Raw genomic sequence first — 17630 nt, 5'->3', positions numbered from 1 at the left:
ATGAAGAACAAAACAAGCAGTGAAGTGAGCTGTAGCTACTCCTGAATAATGACAAATGTACAATAATTTCATCCTTGATGAATGAAAGTGCCCCAGAATCCCACAAGGAAGAAAAACTGAACAGAATTCTGAAAATTCAAGAAACTATTCCTGAAATTTGGAGTTTGTTCACACAGTGCTAAAACAGTGTTTACATAGCACTGTTATAGGTTTTTGGTAACTAAGAACACAAGTACCTGTAGCCTCCTCATGGCTTCAGAGTCATGATCAGCCTTCACTTTGCAAGCCACAAGCAGCTGTGCTGTGGAAGCTGCCACTTGTTTGGCAGATGAGATGAGCTTCTCCTCACTAGCATGGCCTTGTACTGAGGCATTAGCTGCTTCACAGAGATTGCTGGTTGCAGCCGCCACCATTCGGGCCTAGGAGACAGTAAAAAAAAGGTCACTATGTATTATTTCTTCAGAGGAGGTGCTAGTTTTCATTGAGAGAAGTAGTTACTCACAGCAGAAATAAGTCCCTGAGACCACTGTCCATCATCAGCTGCATTTGCTGGGATTGCTCCAACCTGAAAAAACATTTCAGATATGACTTACAATGAAACAGAAAATACAATTGCTTTGTCTCAGATTTCAACAAACAGTAATCCATGAAAAATGGAAACACCTGCACCTGTGACTGTGCCCAGCACATACAGGAGCAAAAAATCCAACTGAAAGTTAGTTGCCAGAGTAAGTATGCTTCCAGCACACATCTGCCGGCTCATAGAGTATCCAGCTTGCTATGCTGCTTGAATTGCTCCATCCTTGGAGCATGTGTAGAAGTCCCAGATTAATGATTGTCGCAGCTGAGACTTTCACCTAAGCAACAGCTGAAGCAGTAGTTCCTAATCTCCTGGCCTTGAAAATGACTTATTTCTGTCTCCACAAGACATTTGCATTTACTTCATTCCTGAATCTTTCCTTATTCTGGCACTATGGGAAGGTACAAAGCAGAAAGCTTCACAGGGAAGCCCCCTAACTGCCTTCCTGCCTAATAACGGCATTTGAGGAAAGCAGCCCATTTTTCCGCACAGCTCATCCACTGAAGTGTTCATGACATCAGCAACAACCAGGAGAGTTTTATTCTCACATCAGATGAAAGTAATGAAACAAAATTCTACTGTCAGTTGCTAGCCCCCACCCTAAACTTCCCGGGTCTGGGAGGTTTTGGGAGAGAAGCTGGAAGATGTCAAATGTAAACATGGCCTAGAAACTTGTTATATTCTAAAAGAAATGGAAACAGGGATTCGTGCATAATAAGGATCGGAATCAAATCCTTATGAGTAGCATAAACATAAACAGATGATGTGTTGTTCTCTCATAGCTATGGTGACACTTTTGTGTAACTGATAAACCACTTAAACAAAGGAATACACTAGGTCCCTGTATTCTTTAGGCTTCAAGGTTTTCTTGCCTAATCATCCCCAGAAAATGTATTTTAAGTTGACCACAGATGCAGGAGTCTAGTTAGTGGCGTCTGAATTTCGTATATGTGTGCATGTGTGAGTGAGGGAGTGAACAGGGGGATGATGTGGAAGAAGATAGATCAGATCTAACTTCCCAGATTTCATCTATACTGCAGAAAGGGAAATGATTGCCTTGGAACAAATCAATTCTTTTATAACAATTCCACAGGGGAAAGCAGTTTCACTTAAAATTTCTTTAGCAAAATCTTCAGCTACAATATTGCACCAATTTGCCCTGTAAGATACTTTCACAGCCTTTGCCAAGCAATGTTGGAAATTTATTTGCAACAAGACTGTGCCTAGTTCGCACACATCCATGCAGTTGGTTAAGAATTTCCCACAGCCTCCATACCAAATAAAAAGGTCAGTGAGGAATCTAACCAACAGTCAGTATCATTTACTGTGCAGTACTGAAGCGATGGATGTGGAGCAGATCAAACTTGTCCTTCCCGCCTACATGCCAGCCATGCTTTTCTGTGAGAAGTCCATACCACATGCCTCAAAGTTTCTTACAAAAGCAAAACGCTTCCCCCAATGTGAGTAACAATCTTCCCACCATGCAGGTTGGAGCCATTCACTATGGGCAAGACTTTGGCCGGTCATTTTAGAAGCCAGCTTCCTGTGCTTTCGGCTGACATAGAGATATAGGCTACCACAGCAGCCAGGGGACACCCCATAATGACAATTACCTAAGCACTAGCAATAGGTAAAGAAAGAAGAGAAGGAAAACAGGTTAGGGCTTCATTATTTCAGAATTATCTTAATGGCTTTAATTATTTGTGAGAAGTATCATAATGAGCGGATGTGCCACAAACGATTCCAAAGTTTGATGTTTCATTAAATTTTTACTTTGTTTGGAATTAATTTTTTCCCTTCAAGACCACAGTAGTATTTGTAAATCCTCCAAGCAGGCAAGAAATTATCAATAAAAGCCATGCACTGCAAAAAATTCCTGATCCTCCAGCAAGTTATTAGAAGTGTGACGGATAAAGCAAACTGGCTAAATTCTGTAAAGCAGGCTGACCAGATCTGCTAATATGGCACTATATTTGACAGGTGTGCTTCTGTTAGAACAGCAGGCTACAGCTTTCCTCAACCAGACCGATTAAAGTGGGTTTAGCAATTATCTGAACTTGGATGGAACAGGATGCAAGTGCTGTTAGCCTCAATCTGAAAGACACAAATAGAAACGTATCTGTGGGTGCAAAGAAGCCCAGACTACCTGAGGGAGATTCAGGGCGGGTACCAGGACAGAAATACCTTCTGTCTTATTCTGTATAACTTTACAGTGGTGGTGGTGAGGAAAGGAAGGCATGCTGTATGTCATAATGAAACTACGTAAGAGCAGGTCTTATCAAACAAAAGCAGACTCCACAATGTTCTACGCGAAGGACGTAAGTCAAAATTCTCATTTTTTGAACTGTCTCCAAAGTCAGATCTCAATGGGTATTAATAGTATCTTGGTTTATGCATTATTGTAAGTTTCATAGCTTCAGCTTACGGTGGGGCTTTTCAGTCACATCGCTATTGTTCTGTGCTCCTGCCTGAACTAAAGGCACAAGCTCCCTAGGAATCCCAGCTGAAGCAGACTGTATAGCGCTCCTGCAACAAGATCCATGACACAGTCTGCTTAGAATAAAGAATTAGATGAAACTGCAAACCATAACCACACAACAGCAATGATCCTATAACAAATTGTTCTCACAGGCAACATATCTGTTTGATGTTCTGATTTTAAGTTGCAAAGCATATTAACTGGGAGCAAAAAACACAGTGATGGCTATAAAATGAATTACAAAGACCTTGATCCTGACCAGACCAAAAGGACAACGCGTGTAATAAACACTCTTTCTGTTGGTCCCAACAATAGTTATAATCATGTCCACTTAAACGTAGTGAATTTGGATGCAAGACTCTGTCCCCATTGAATCAGACAACAAAACATTGAGGGCACAATTAGTGAGGCTCTTTGCTATTCTGGTCCAGAGTGGTACTGTATACTGTGACATTTGTTTTTGGGTCCCCAAGCTCTCTTGTGGGACTATAGATTTCTGTCTTGAATCACAGATCTACACAAAATGAAAAAAACCACCACAAACACAAAAACTCCCCACAGCTGAAATATCTGATGAGCCAAACACTTGATTACACTTGTGAGGTTTGAATAAACATTTTTTTTTTTTTTTAACAGAACCAGGCCTGGGCTATGTATTGTGATGAGCAATGAAAAGATTTATATTTTCGTTAGTCATTCCGAAGCTCCCTTCCTACTGTTTTAATAGAGAACAGTCAAGAGGCTAGATGAAATTTTGATGCTTTTCCCCACTACTGTTGCTACTTGACTTGTTTACCCACCTTTCCCTGTGCCACCAGTTCTCTCTGGGCTGCTGAAGCTGACTTCACAAGGGCACTGGTAGCAGCTGCAATGGATTTAGCTGCTTCCAGGATCTGTTCTTCAAAATCCAGAGTCTCATCTGCTTGCTATAACCAAGAAAGAACAATGTCACATATTATTCACCTGAAAGCAGTTGTATTTTCAAGATTGAGGACATATACAAAATGAGACAAGAATATTTTGAAACACATCAGTTAATTGAGTCAGACCTACAACCTTGTTTTCTGCAAAGGAGTTTCAGGTGGACTAAAGCTGGAAGTCAACATCAGTAAATTTAAATACTAAGTTTCCTTTGTGGCTGCTCACATGTGAAACTGAGTATCACACAAGATACTTAAAGAAGCGCCTTCAACTTTTCAATACATTACCCTCCTTTAGGGTTACTCAAAACTACATTCAGAAAAATGCAGGTCTGAAAAGAAATTCTTGTTTTTCTTGCAGTGCTAAAATACTGGCTCCCAGGATTGCTAAGCTAGGTAGAGCATTTTCCAAATACTTAAATACTTAAAGCATTAAAAAGAACAGTGATAAATGTGTATTGTCTCATTCACCTGTACTAAGAATGTAACATAGATACCAAGCAAGTGCATAGATTTAACAGCTTTTAGTAAGAGCTGTCATTTCCCAGAGAGCAGCATTGTGAAGTGGTCCAGTTTAGTCATCTTGGAGATACAAAGTTCCAAAAGTCTGCCTGGAACACTTCGGTCATCCAAACATGTCTTTCAACAAGCATGCACGAATAGAGAGATCAGCTGCTCCCAGAGAGGTTTCTTGCTATCTAAAAATGCAAGTCTATTGTTCCATAAAACAACAACTTCCCTGACTTTCTAAAAATTTAAGCAAACACTGAAAACATTTATCCATTTAAGCACACTTACTGGCTTCTGAACAGTTAAGAAAACAGATAGAGATAAATGGTTATTGCTGTTTTAAACAGAACCAGGCTTAAGCCAAGTATTCTGATTGGGTTTTATACAAAATAAACCAACAGAATGTATTTTGTTTGTGATCAAATCACAAGCCTACCAGAATCCAATGCAGTATGACCAGTAGGGCTAGTGGATACGATACCAGAACAGACCACCTTGTGAGAGATGAGGTTCAATGCAGGTTTCTTCCAACTTAAGCAATCACAGCATTCTTGTGTCAAATAACTAGCTTTAGGAGCACCAGCTAAGTGGGCTTTAAGTTAGAAAATTGGGCACTTCGTTTGCGAGGCTAAGCGCATCCATCTAAATTTAAGTCAGGTTTAGTTCTCTTGCTACTGCAATCTGATGAAATAGTCAATTATGAAATAATAAAAGATAATTATGAGTAATTACAAATCATTACAAAATGGCATATCAAGCAGTGCTCAGCACTTCACGTAACTGCCACATAACTAAAAGTCCAGGAGATGAAACCACAGCATCCATAGACATCAGAAAAACTGAATGATCTGAAAATAAACACTGCAATATAGATGAAGTTGTTTGGCACTTCAAAATTTTTCTTATCCTTTAGGAAAAGCCACCTAATTCAAAGAAAAGTATTTGTCTTGCCTTGCCATTGGGCTAATGCCATCAACTGAAGCATGTCTTTGTAATAAAAGTAGAAGAAATTGCTTTGTAAAGTGAGCAAGTCATGTTCCACATGAATTTTTGGGAGTGCTTGCAGTGTAACATCATGACCATCATATCTAAGTAGTAATCACATTGGTCCTGAATTTATGCAACAGGTCTCAAGTTTTATTTATCAGACTTTTACTTCAATCATGACATCACAAAACCAAAGTGGCAAAATGGAATTCAGTATAGCCACTATCAGATTTCTTTTCATTATCAAAATAGATGCATTGTTGACTTTGATTTGAGTTGACCAAAGACTTAAACTGAAATACCAACAAAATTACCACTGGATGATAGTCAATTTAAGAGTGTTACTGCACTTCTACTTTTGTCCAAGGCTCCCTGTTACGGAGTTTTTAAATTTTCATGTCCAATATAAAATATATCATGTGTATTATTCTTTATATGTCAGCATTGTCAGGAATTCAAACTTAAGAGATTGAGCACTTCAGTATCTGCTTATTTATTATAAAAGAGGTGTCATTCTTTTGTAAAGTTTAATAAAATGCCCATTGGCATACTCTGATCCATTAGGCAGCCATGTATATGCCCAGCTGGTATCAACTTGCGAAAAACCAGCCACCAAAAAGAGGCTGAAGAAAAGTAGCTTTTAGAACTCAGTTCAGCGTAGTGAGTGGACTAAATATTGCACACAAGTGCTAAGCAAAAATAACTACTTTCAAAGGGAATGCAGAATAATCAAATCTTGCATTACTGGGAATGCTATTGTACAATGGCTGGATTAACTTCCACCCTGGAGCAGCAGGCAAAGCTCAGCAGGAAAACAGATAGTTAAACCTTAGTATCTCATCAGGTAACAGTTTTTTTTTTTTCCTTGTCTTGTGTACCAAATGAATTTCTTTCCAATAATATTGAAATTTGAGGGGTGTGGAGAAGAAACCACCCCCTGAATTTCTCAGGCTTCCAGATCCTACATTTCCCGTCATCTCACAACTACTTCTATGTCTGGAAAAAAAGAAAAAAGTGTTCTAGTTGATCCCTTCCTTGAAGAATTTGTTTTTGCCTTACACAGCAGAACACTGTTGAGTTTTCATCTTTTCTAACAAATCCTTGTTTTCTAGTTCTTCCCTGCAGTTTTCCCTGCAGTATTCTCAGGTACAACATCTAAGGGCTGGATGCTCATGTTTGAAATGGGGAAGCAGGCACAAGGCTCAGTCAGTGCTGTGGGTATGTTCACCTGCCTGTTCTCTCCAAAGAGCGTTCCTTAGCAATAAGGACATGTAGCAGTCCAAGACTGAACACAGCAAAACACCCTACAAGAGAAGTAATTCTTTTACCCATTCCCATTATTAAAGTCTGTGTCCTGAACTGTCTGAAGTTCACGCTCATCTATAGTACTGTCAAAACGTGTCAGTTCACAGCCTTCATGAACAAAGTTAAGAGCAACGATGTGATACATGGCAGAAGATTTCACCTTGTAAGATTTTAATTACTTGAGAGGGCTACTTGGGTTTCTTAAGAAAACCAGATCTATAAGACAAGTGGATTAGCTTCTCCTTCCTCAAATAGCCCCCATGAAGATCAGCCTCTCTTTTTCCACCAGCTTAAACTAATAAACTGTTTTGACTATGTACGGGTATAAATGGATTGGGAAATGAAGTCACCAGAACAGACAAACCAAAATTATTAGGCTAGCTACAAAGTCTGTGGCATGAAATATCCTGAAAATGTTGATTGTGCCATTAAAAAAATATAATTTGAGATGGTTTTGTACTGTATTTTAACCAGTTTTCTGTAGAATCTCCACTGTTAGGGGCAGCATAAAGTCAGGGTTAATAGGAGAACAAGTGAGTCCCCAATCTCATTGCTAAACAGTAGAAAAAAATTACAAAAGACAAATAATTTTATTTTGAAGCAGCTCTCACCTTCTATTTCGTAAGGAGAAAACCAATATGGGTAAATTACTGCACTGAGTCATGGAAAACACAATAACCGTTTCAGTGAAGGTCAGTTCTTGGCACAGCTGCTGCTCACTGTCATAAAAGGCCCTACGCAATTTAAATGTCCCTCCAAGAGCAGCTCCACTGATAAAGGAGCCCTTCATGTACATATTTTAAATCAGATTAGATTAGGAGTCTGCAGGAAGTCTTCTAAACCTGCTGGTGAGTCAATGTACTCCTTCATATTGCCTTCTACTCTGTTAAAACCCCCGGAGACAGGGCAGGACACTGTAGGAATATGTTTGATATATAGTTGGATTAAATAACAACCTAATATATCAAACATATCACACAGAGTCCTGCAGAAAAAGGCATCCAGGTTTGATTCATCTTGGGAAAAAAAAAGGACAAACTGCTGAAAGCTAACAGCAGGGAACTCTTATTCACTACTAAAGACACTTGGGCTTGAAGGCATAAGCCTGCATAGAAGCACGAAGAGCGTACCAGCAGAACAGGGTAGGTACAGCAAGGCCCTCTGCTGTTGTACCTCATCTACCGCACTTTTTTCCATAAGTGTTCTTTTTCCAGTATTAGTGAAGCAAGTAGTTTTTATTAAACAAAATGTTTCTCTTCTTCAAAAAATAACTAATTCGGGGGGGTTGTATTTTACAGCTAGTGACATATTTGCATAACAGGAGTCATATGTAGCTGCATTGCAAGACACTTGACCCTCCAAAAATGGAACAAAGAAAAAAAGAATCCACACTCAGGAAAAATGTAATTGTATTTATAGGAAGTGTGACAGTCAAAAATTGCTTAATAAACAATAAAGATCTCGTTGCTTCACAGATCATTCCCCACCTTGAACACTGCAATGAGAATGCTGAACAGGTTTTGTGTGATGGGGAGGAGTAGCAACACCTACTTAGGAGTGTCCTCAAAGTGCTGGCAAGATACAAGCTCAGAAGACAGACAGACATTAACAGGGTATCAATGGGGCTGTGGACTAGCGGACTAAGCATTTTAGGAGCACATTCACCAGCAGTCAAACGACCAGGATTTAAAGCAAACGGAATATGCATCATACAATAAAACATGGGCAGAAGTTAGCAGGTCTGTGTCTTTTTAGAGCTTGTTCTCTGGGATAAAATGATTCCTAGTAGTGGAAAATGAAGAGATATCATGCTATTGGTCTCAGTTTAAGGCATCAAGGGTGTAAAAATATGAAGAGAAAACAAGGAAAAGAAGAATTTAAAAAATCCAAAAGTATCAAAAAAATTAAGGTAATGGAACAAATGAGCAAAACCCCTAAGTTCAACTACTGATTTTTCCTTTAGAGGTAATAGACAAACTGGAACACAAAAAGATGAAAATTTCAAGCCTGAATCAAATGACTCCCACTCCCTGCCCCAGTAACAGAAGCTTACCCAAACATAAAGAATTGACTACCGATTAATAACAATGAAGAGGACGGATTTCCTGCAGGCAGATTATTCTAAAATTACCAACTAAGGACTTCTCTGCAAAGTCACTTGATGATGATTACTGCTAATCAAAGCAGGATATTGGTCTAGCTGGACCAGTGGTCTGTTGCATTGTAGAAGATAGCTACTAGTCCTGCTTTTCATAGACTAAGCATAAGAAAAAAATCAGTTTTATCAACCCTTTACCTAGTCTAGGCATTCACACTACAACATTAAACATGTTGTCAAAGACAAGCATCAGAAAGTCAGAGCCTGTTCAAAACATGAAATCCTACTCCGAGAGAATACAAGCTACAAGTCTTCAGCAGAAAAAGTGGTATTTGAGCCACTCTGTGATCTTCCTAGTACCTTTGACCTATGTTACAATCCATATTGTGAAAGAGATTAAACATCTAAAAAAGGATGTAAAGGCTGTTTAAATCCCAAATTGAACAAACAGTTGGATATGAATTTTAGTTTCAGAAAATGACAAATAAACAGACCAATAAATCACAGACAGACTGGATACTCAAATTAACATGTTAAATGAGGAGCAGGTGTGAGATCTGTATTCACTGGAAAATTACAATGACCCAGGAGTGGCTTAGATGTTGGAAGGAAACTGCTCCATGGTTACCAGGCAACACACATATGCTATTGTGCAGTGATTGTATAGAAAAGGTGATGGAGGACTCTTCCTCTCCTCAGACTGAGCCTGTGTCCTCTGCTCTGTAGAATCTCATTATAAAGGACCATTTTTCTTTATAAACAAAATGGATGTACTTGTTAAAAAATGCAGGACAAAGACCATTTCTTTTTCATGAGCTAATTTATTCCCATCACTAAGCAGGGGGGTGGGAGGGAAGTCCTCAAAGAGTGAAGCTACCAAGAACTATTTCATCTGATGTTCCTGAATGACAAAATACCACCCTGCACCAAAAACAATCATCTAACACTGAATGTTCTTGAGGCCCTGCTTTTTAGAAAGACTTCTCATTAGCTTTACTTAGAAAACAGTTCTGCACCTACAAAGCAACATCAACAAGGAAATAGATACTTAGTCCTTTCCTGAAGTCAATTACACAGCCAAAGCATGATTTTCATTTTAAAGCAATGCAGTTCTAGGCAACATGGTAATTTCTTCTAAAGCCTGCCTGTTTTTCCACACTAGACAAAAGGTTGCAATTCTCTGTGATCCAGTCTTGTGAACTATGCATACAACCGTAAGTAACAGCAGTGTCATATACTCCCTCTGTACCACACACGAAAATAGTTAGCGTAAGTTTATATAATACATTCAGAGACACATTTGAAATGACCTGGCAACATGCAACACTACTTGCTTTCATAATGAACTGTAATTCATTTTCCTTCAGGAAAATTAAATAGAAATGGTCATACCACACATCTGATTTGATACTGAAGCAGCTACTCTTTTAGCATGGCATAAAATGTTATGTTTTTAATCTCGGAAAATCCTGAAGGTCTTTTGCATTCTGCTGAATCCCTTCTGTGTTGCTGCTGCTTTCTCCTGCTGTACTACACACATTCAGATAAGAACAAAGGGTCTTCAAAGGAAAGCAAGTAAGAATGACTTTTCACATCAGTAAAATGTGTTTGGAAGCACAAAAGTAAATAATCAACTGTAATGATACTGTAACACTTAAAAGCGTTTCTAACATTTGGCTATTCTTCCTTTGCTTGCTCATGGCTGATGCTTGACTCATTCCCTGAAAAGCATCTTTTTGCCCTCTTCCTTCCAGGGTAAGTCCATCCAGTGCAGTGTCTAGTGGCACTGAGACTGATGCAAAGTTGATTGGTTATATCATTATCGTGGACAGCAACAAAGTATACACCAATATATGGGCTGCATGCATCTTCTGCTTTATTCAAAGAAACAATGGGGACGGACACTCACCTTTGGCTTGGCTCTTGGTTTCAGCTGCTCTAACTTCTTTGCTGCAGCCTCAATTGATGCCGCAGCCCCTAGTAGCTCTGTCTCCGCAATGACTGTTGGGTCTTCTGGATCCACCCACTCTGTCCCTGAAATTAATGGAGATGAAGACAATAACTTCAGTGCCACTGTGAGCTGCCATTCAAACAGGGTGATTTACAATCACACTTCAAGTGTCAAATATGGAATGCATGCTGTAGAAAACTGATTTTAGTATCATAATGGCATAAAAACACTGCAGTTTATGTCACAGAGCAAAGCTTAAGTCAGAGTGAAAAAAAGTAGCGGGATTATTCTGTTATGAAAGTATCTTAATTAAGAACTGTCTAACCAAATCAGCTTCAAAAAGGGATACTCTCCATACCAGGAACAAAACTAGCTGTCACTCAACTTTCGTTTATCAGCTTTTACTAAGATGGTGTCTAACTGGACCAAGTTTGTAAGGTAAATTGAGAAGTCTGACAGAATGGTAAAGAGGACGTGATATACAACAGATAATCACCCACAGCACGCTTTTCAGAGTCTCTGTTTTGGCAGTGGTTAGAGATGAAACTAGTACCGACTGCAGAAAGCATGCTTTTGGCAATGTGTTTCTAACAGCAATGTAGAGAAGGCCAAAGCAGTTTCTGTAATACATCCAAAGGTCAAATTTTGGGGTTTTTTTGGTTGAGTTTTTGGCATTTCTCTTGGCTCAAAGAAATTTTGTAGATGTACAAAATAATACTTGGCTGGAGGTGATCTCAGATTTTTGGAAGTTCTCAGTGCATTATTATTTTCAATTCCATAACATTATTCTCTGGACAACAAGATTCAGAAAGCATCTGTGTTCTGAATTGAGGGAAGCAATGAAACAGCCAAAAGGAAAAATCAGATGGAGAGAGAAGGAAATCCAAAAGAAAACTTCTAAATTCATAACTACTAAGGGCAAGGGGACGCAGTGGTGTCACAGATGGAAACAGAAAAGGATGGGAAGTGGTATACACCAGGCAAAGGAAGACTAAGCTAGAATGAAAAAAAAAACCCAAAGAAAAAAAAAATCTCTTAAGGCCTTGTTAAACTTATTGAAACTGGATCAGAAAGTTTGGGTGAACTCAAAATATAAATGGAAACATTACTTGTTATTAAGGAAGAGCAAGTGGGGAGAAGGATACTGGCACTTTGCATAGGGAAGAGCATAACCCATGTCTGATTCATCAAACATCGGAGGAAATAGCTTTGAATGCTTATGGATCAACATTGCACCAGCTAATAAGGCAGTTTCTGCTACAGGTGACTAAATTACAGGAGAATACAAAATGACCGACTCCCATCCATGATGTGCTGGGAGAAAGCTGAAGTACATGGTCCTGTAATCCCAGTGAGCTACACTGCATGCTGTTAATCCCTAATAATGCTAATGTATATATGTATTTTATATCAAATATCAAAACATTACCAAAGACAATTTCTCAGCTCAAATGGTGTACAAGATGAAGAAATTCTATATTAAACTCTAATATTGGCAGATAAGCAGGGAGAAAAAATATTTTTTATACAGGCAGTGTGTATAAAGACAGTCAAAACCAAACTTGTAAAATGCAGCAGTTCCTCTTCAAAAACAGCATTTCACAAAGGTGAAAACATTTACATGCTAAATTGGTTAGGAGACAGAATTTTATCATGTTTCTATAAATGACAACTGGGAATGAAAATTTGGAGTGGTTAAATACATTTAAATACATTTTACTTCCCACAAAAAAGCTTCTAAAGCAAATTATAAAAAAAAATCCCCTACAGGCAGTAAATGAAAAGAAAAAAAGTTCATTTTTATTGGCATGAATATGAATTAAAATTTTAAAAATATAGGAAATAAATAAACGTCTCCAGAGACGACGACAATAAAAAGATTTTGGAAAAACATTTAGGGAACAGAAAAATTCTGGTATTGGCTTGGCTTATTAGCAAATGAAACCAGAAATTTCAAAACATATGAGAGAGTGTAGAAAAGGATGAAGAATTCAATAAATTCACCTGAACACGGAAAAAGCATAATGTATATCACTGTTACGTGAAGCAGAGTAACTATATTTAGACATAGAGAAAAAAAAAACCATAAGAAAGTAATAAAAAATTCCCATATATGAAAAGTGTTTAGTCAGGATTCTTTTCCAAGGAATGTGTACTAATAAAAGCGGGACATAATGGAGGAAAACCTGCAGTTTGTATTACACAGAATATCAGAAAAATTAGTATAGTGTTCTCTGGCCTACCTCAGCAAAGAATGATGGAATAAATATGAATTTACTAGAAGTCTCTGTTAGGAGAGGGGGGAGAAATAAAAAAAGTTATTACAATGCTTTATTCAAAATATTTCACTGCAGCATTCTATTACCTATGAGGTTAGAATGCTGATATGCCTTTCTGATGGCTGTGAGGATTTCTTTAGACTAAAGTTCCCAGTAAATCTGGTAGTGGATGTGCTTCAGTGGTCTAATATTTAATAACACCCCCCGTAATATGTATGAATCTCATTTAAAATGTTGAATGTTAGAACTGTCGTTCTAAGTTCACATGCATCACTGGATAAAAATTATACTAAGGAAGTCAGGATCTGAGAAAAACATCACACGTCTGTTGTAAGAACAGTGAACTCCTGCTAAACAACGGAATTCATTGCTTATTTGAGTGCTGAATTTATATTTGCGCACAAGTTGTTCAATTCTAGGAATTCAGGAGATAATCCAGACCACAATTTTCTGAAGTCTCATTGTTTCATTAACATACTTTGTCAGGGCAGGACCCAGACAGAGGACTGTAAGCACTATAGACCTAAAACGGACATCATTGCTAAAGGCTGAGCATTAATTCAGTAAGATGGTGATATCCCATTTTACTTGAAGTTGGAAAGCAATTATCACTGCAAAGCAAAGGACTTGGACTGAACAAACACGAGTGTAAGGAAAGGAATCAGCCATCCAATTCAGCCACTAGTTCAAGAGAGTGATACCGATTTTGATTGCTTTTCTTAATGGTTCCATCTTCAAAAGCCACATGATTTACAGATGACATGACTGATCATATGAAGTGGGAGAGGGTCAAACAGACACGTTTACCAACACTGTGAACAAGTGAATACCAGCAGAGAAACTGAAAGAATGGAAGTAGGTGGTACTAAGACACCTATAACATACTAAAAGGGTTTTTGTTAGTTTTTGGTTTTGTTTTAAACTACAAAAATGACAGATCATCATCTCTGAAGTAAAAAGCACACCATGATGGTAGTCAGGCTGCCCAACTCACCTTTCATTGCTTCTGCTGATTGGATGAGCTCTGTAACAGCACCAGCAACCCGCTTGGAGAAAGAGGCCAACTGATGCTTTAGTTCTGGAGTTGGTTTTTGAAGGATCTACAGAAAAAGATAAAATGCAATAATGCAGTTAGTAAAGATTCTAGAGAACTTTGGAGCATTCCCAAGGCACACTAGTGAAAGATTTATATAGCAATCAGCTGAGAGAAAACACGAGTCCAGTGAGTGAAGTACAATTATCAGTTAATCATTAGGAGCAAAGGCTTACACTGCAATCATAGAATGGTTTGGGTTGGAAGGGTCATTAAGATCATCTAGTTCCAATCTCTCTGCCATGGGCAGGGACACCATGCCCTGGATCAGGTTGCTCAAAGTCTCATCCAACCTGGCCTTGAACACTTCGAGGGATGGGGCAGCCACAACTTCTCTGGGCAACGTGGTCCAGTGCTTCACCACCCTCCTAAGGAAGAATTTCTTCTTTATATCTAATCTAAATCTCCCCTCTTTCAGTTTAAAGCCATTGCCCCTTGTCCTGTCACTACACGTCCCTGTAAAAAGTCCCTCTCCAGCTGTCTTGTAGGCCCCTTTAATGGGGGCCTTCACTGGAAGGCTGCTAGAAGGTCTTCCCGGAGCCTTCTCTTCTTCAGACTGAACAGCCCCAACTCTCTCAAGCCTGTCTTCATAGCAGAGGTGCTCCAGCCCTCGGATCATCTTTGTGGCTTCCTCTGGACCCGCTCCAACAGGTCCAATGTCTGATGCATACTAGGAAAGGTGTACTGCCTTGCATTTCTACAGGAACTGACAATATTGTCTGGAAGTTCTCAATACTAAAACTAGGATAGAATTCCTGAAAACAGAGGCAAATGTGTGAGTATGTGGGAGGAATATGCAGCTTTAGCACTCCATTCTCAGATACTGTAGTCATTATACTTACGCATCAGGCTTCATCTTTCTAAACTGCTGGAGAGGAGCTGATTTTCTAGTATTAACAAACTGATTGATCACTATTTCTAAGAAACAGAATTAGAGTTCTGCAAGCTAGCACTAGTTGCCTGTTCTGGAGAAAAATCAGCAATAGTGAACACAACGGAAACGCCAACCCTGGGCAAGACCCTTAGATGGAAGGGAAAGACAGACACCTCTGAACTTAATTTGCATCAAATATTAAACTGTGCTTCAAATGGAAAACAGTGAGACATTCAGACAGTGAAGTTGAATTCTTCCCCTGAACAGAAACAACATTTGCATTTTTAATTACCATAATGTACGAAGAGAAAAAGCTTAAGTTCTGGAAGTTAATTTATATTCAAAACCTGCTTCTGAGAGTAACTGATGCAGAGAGAGATTTAAGAGCAAAACAAGAGGTTGAGTCTCGAAGTAACACTCAGGTGTGCATTTTCTTAAAGTTTACAATAACTCCCCCGCAAAGCAGCTCTGAAAATTAGGTGCGCACTGAAAATACATTTTATCTTTTTGTAAGCGTGTTTCCCATTTTGCAGTCAAATGCCTAACCCCTCACTTTGGCAGAATAAAATAAACTGAATTGTTTTCTTAACTTTGCCTGGTGACCACTCTGCAACACAAGGAATCCTATCTCTCTGGAACTGCCATGTCAATGTGTAGGTGGACTGGTCTCCTGCTTCCTAAGGATGATCTTTAGTCAACTCGTTTCCATAGTAAACAGAAGTACCTGAATCCTTGACAGCTAAACAATCTGCAATGCTAACAAAACGTAACAACACAGTTACAACCAAGGCTTATACGCTGCATAATCCCTCAGCAGAAATTGAGCTTCTCAAGGGCTATCTGCCCATGCAGGCAAAAATGTCCAAAACCACACAAATGTGGTCAGGACTATAGCAAAGACAAAGTCTTTGATTGGTTCTGGGGTACAGTTTGAGACAAGTACTATGACTGAGTTTGGGAGACCAAATATGAAAAATTCCCTGAAGTACTTCTAAACTAAAAATGGATCACACATCTAATGCTAAATTACTTACTGCTATACAGCTCTAGGAATTACAAGTTCAGTCTTTCTTGAACTATTTTCCGTGCTAGTGGCAAGCGTAACTATGACTTCACGTCTATGTTATAGATATTTTAACAAGTTGATGCAAAAGATTAGACATGCTGTATTCTCAGCAGTAAAGCTGACTTGGATTTGCTAATCTGCAGTTAGTGGCTGCGAATTTCACTTTCAGAGACTTTAATATGTCAGCTTAAAGCCACTTAAAAGAAATCTCTGGGTGTCCATGAAGCTGATTGCTGATTTAAGTCACCTCCAGAAACTTCAAAATCTCACAAATGTTACTTCCAACACACATTATTGTTTCCTAGAAATGTAATAGCAACAGAAGAACTGTTGCTATTGTCACATAATACTGTGTGACAATTATGGTCAAGAAAAGCCAACTGACAGCAAGATTCATAACTCTGGATTTGAGCAGAGAATTTTTATGTGGAGCTTTGAGGGTGTCATGTCTGGCATGAGTTGGGAGAGCTCTTCATGAGGCAGTGCTGGCTTGGGGTTTTGGGATCGCATTGAGTAGGTATATCTTATTTTCCTGGAATCAGGACTGCAAAAGGCATGTGAAAGTGCTTTTGTAAAGATTGTGTAATCCCTTTGGTCTGGGGGACAGGAGTGTGCCTAGTATGTCTAATGTGTACAGTGGACTTAAAAGAATACTGAAGTGTCTTATTTTAATGTCTTTGTCAGGGACCATTTTTAGGTCAGGACCTGTACTACCTCCAGATCTGATCCAGAATTCAGTACCATTTAAGTACTTCCAGTCTTCCTTCTGTCTCACAGTTTGAGCTGAAGTACTCAGTTTACTTTAGCTTGCTTTTCCTGAATAAAGAACTTGCTCATAATCTTGTGTCAAACTCATAAAAATATGTCACTAGCAGCCACCACAGAAAGAGGTCAGAGAGATTCTTCTCCTTGTAAGAGATCAGATACGTGCATGCAGATGACTCCTTACCAGGAGAACGTGTTCCAGGAGTTCCAAGTATCCCAAGGTACATTCTGTTCCAAAGCGCAGGGCTCTGTCTCGAACTTCTGCGCTCACATCTGGGTGATACGACGCTTGCTGAGGAGGCAGAACAACATCAGTACCCCAAAACTGCTCCACAGGAGGAGGTCAACACAGAGAAGATAGGCGAAAGCGAATGGGAGAGATTTTTCATAACATGCACATGACATTAGAGCTCGAGGGCAGCTTTTCTGTTGTAAAGGTGCAAGCAAACACTTGCTTGAAAAGCAGCAGAGCTCCAGTTCTGAGAATAGCATTTGGAACATTTTTATCAGCACATCCTGCTGCCTAAGTGTGCATCTGCAGTCTTTCCCAGTGTCCTTCCTTAGATATTGTCAGCAGTAGTTGTACTTCCTTCTGCCAGTTGAGAACAAATAGAGAAACCCCTGAAGAACCATCTGAAAATACAAGAGGATTTATGTTTTCCTCTAATGAAAATATATCACTTGGAAAACAGATCTAAGGGCTGGAACGGGCTCTTGAGTTGC

The 17630-nt window shown here is 39.0% G+C and overlaps 1 protein-coding gene across 1 annotated transcript in view; it reads right to left on the bottom strand.

Annotated features, from left to right (window-relative positions):
* The window catches only part of TLN2 (talin 2), a 184219-nt gene that overhangs the window by 5717 nt on the left and 160872 nt on the right, over positions 1-17630 (bottom strand). Inside the window, exons 51-56 of the mRNA XM_086620595.1 lie at positions 17092-17199; positions 14104-14209; positions 10789-10913; positions 3860-3985; positions 503-565; positions 237-419 (exon numbers count right to left, since the gene is read on the bottom strand). Coding sequence (XP_086476721.1) covers positions 237-419; positions 503-565; positions 3860-3985; positions 10789-10913; positions 14104-14209; positions 17092-17199 — 711 coding nt within the window. The remainder of the gene's footprint in view (positions 1-236; positions 420-502; positions 566-3859; positions 3986-10788; positions 10914-14103; positions 14210-17091; positions 17200-17630) is intronic.

The sequence above is a fragment of the Tauraco erythrolophus genome, chromosome 14 (genome assembly GCF_009769465.1).
Source record: "Tauraco erythrolophus isolate bTauEry1 chromosome 14, bTauEry1.pri, whole genome shotgun sequence".
In the NCBI taxonomy this organism is placed as follows: Eukaryota; Metazoa; Chordata; class Aves; order Musophagiformes; family Musophagidae; genus Tauraco; species Tauraco erythrolophus.
The sequence above is the reverse complement of the archived record's forward strand: the minus strand, read 5'-3'. Positions and strand labels throughout refer to the sequence as shown.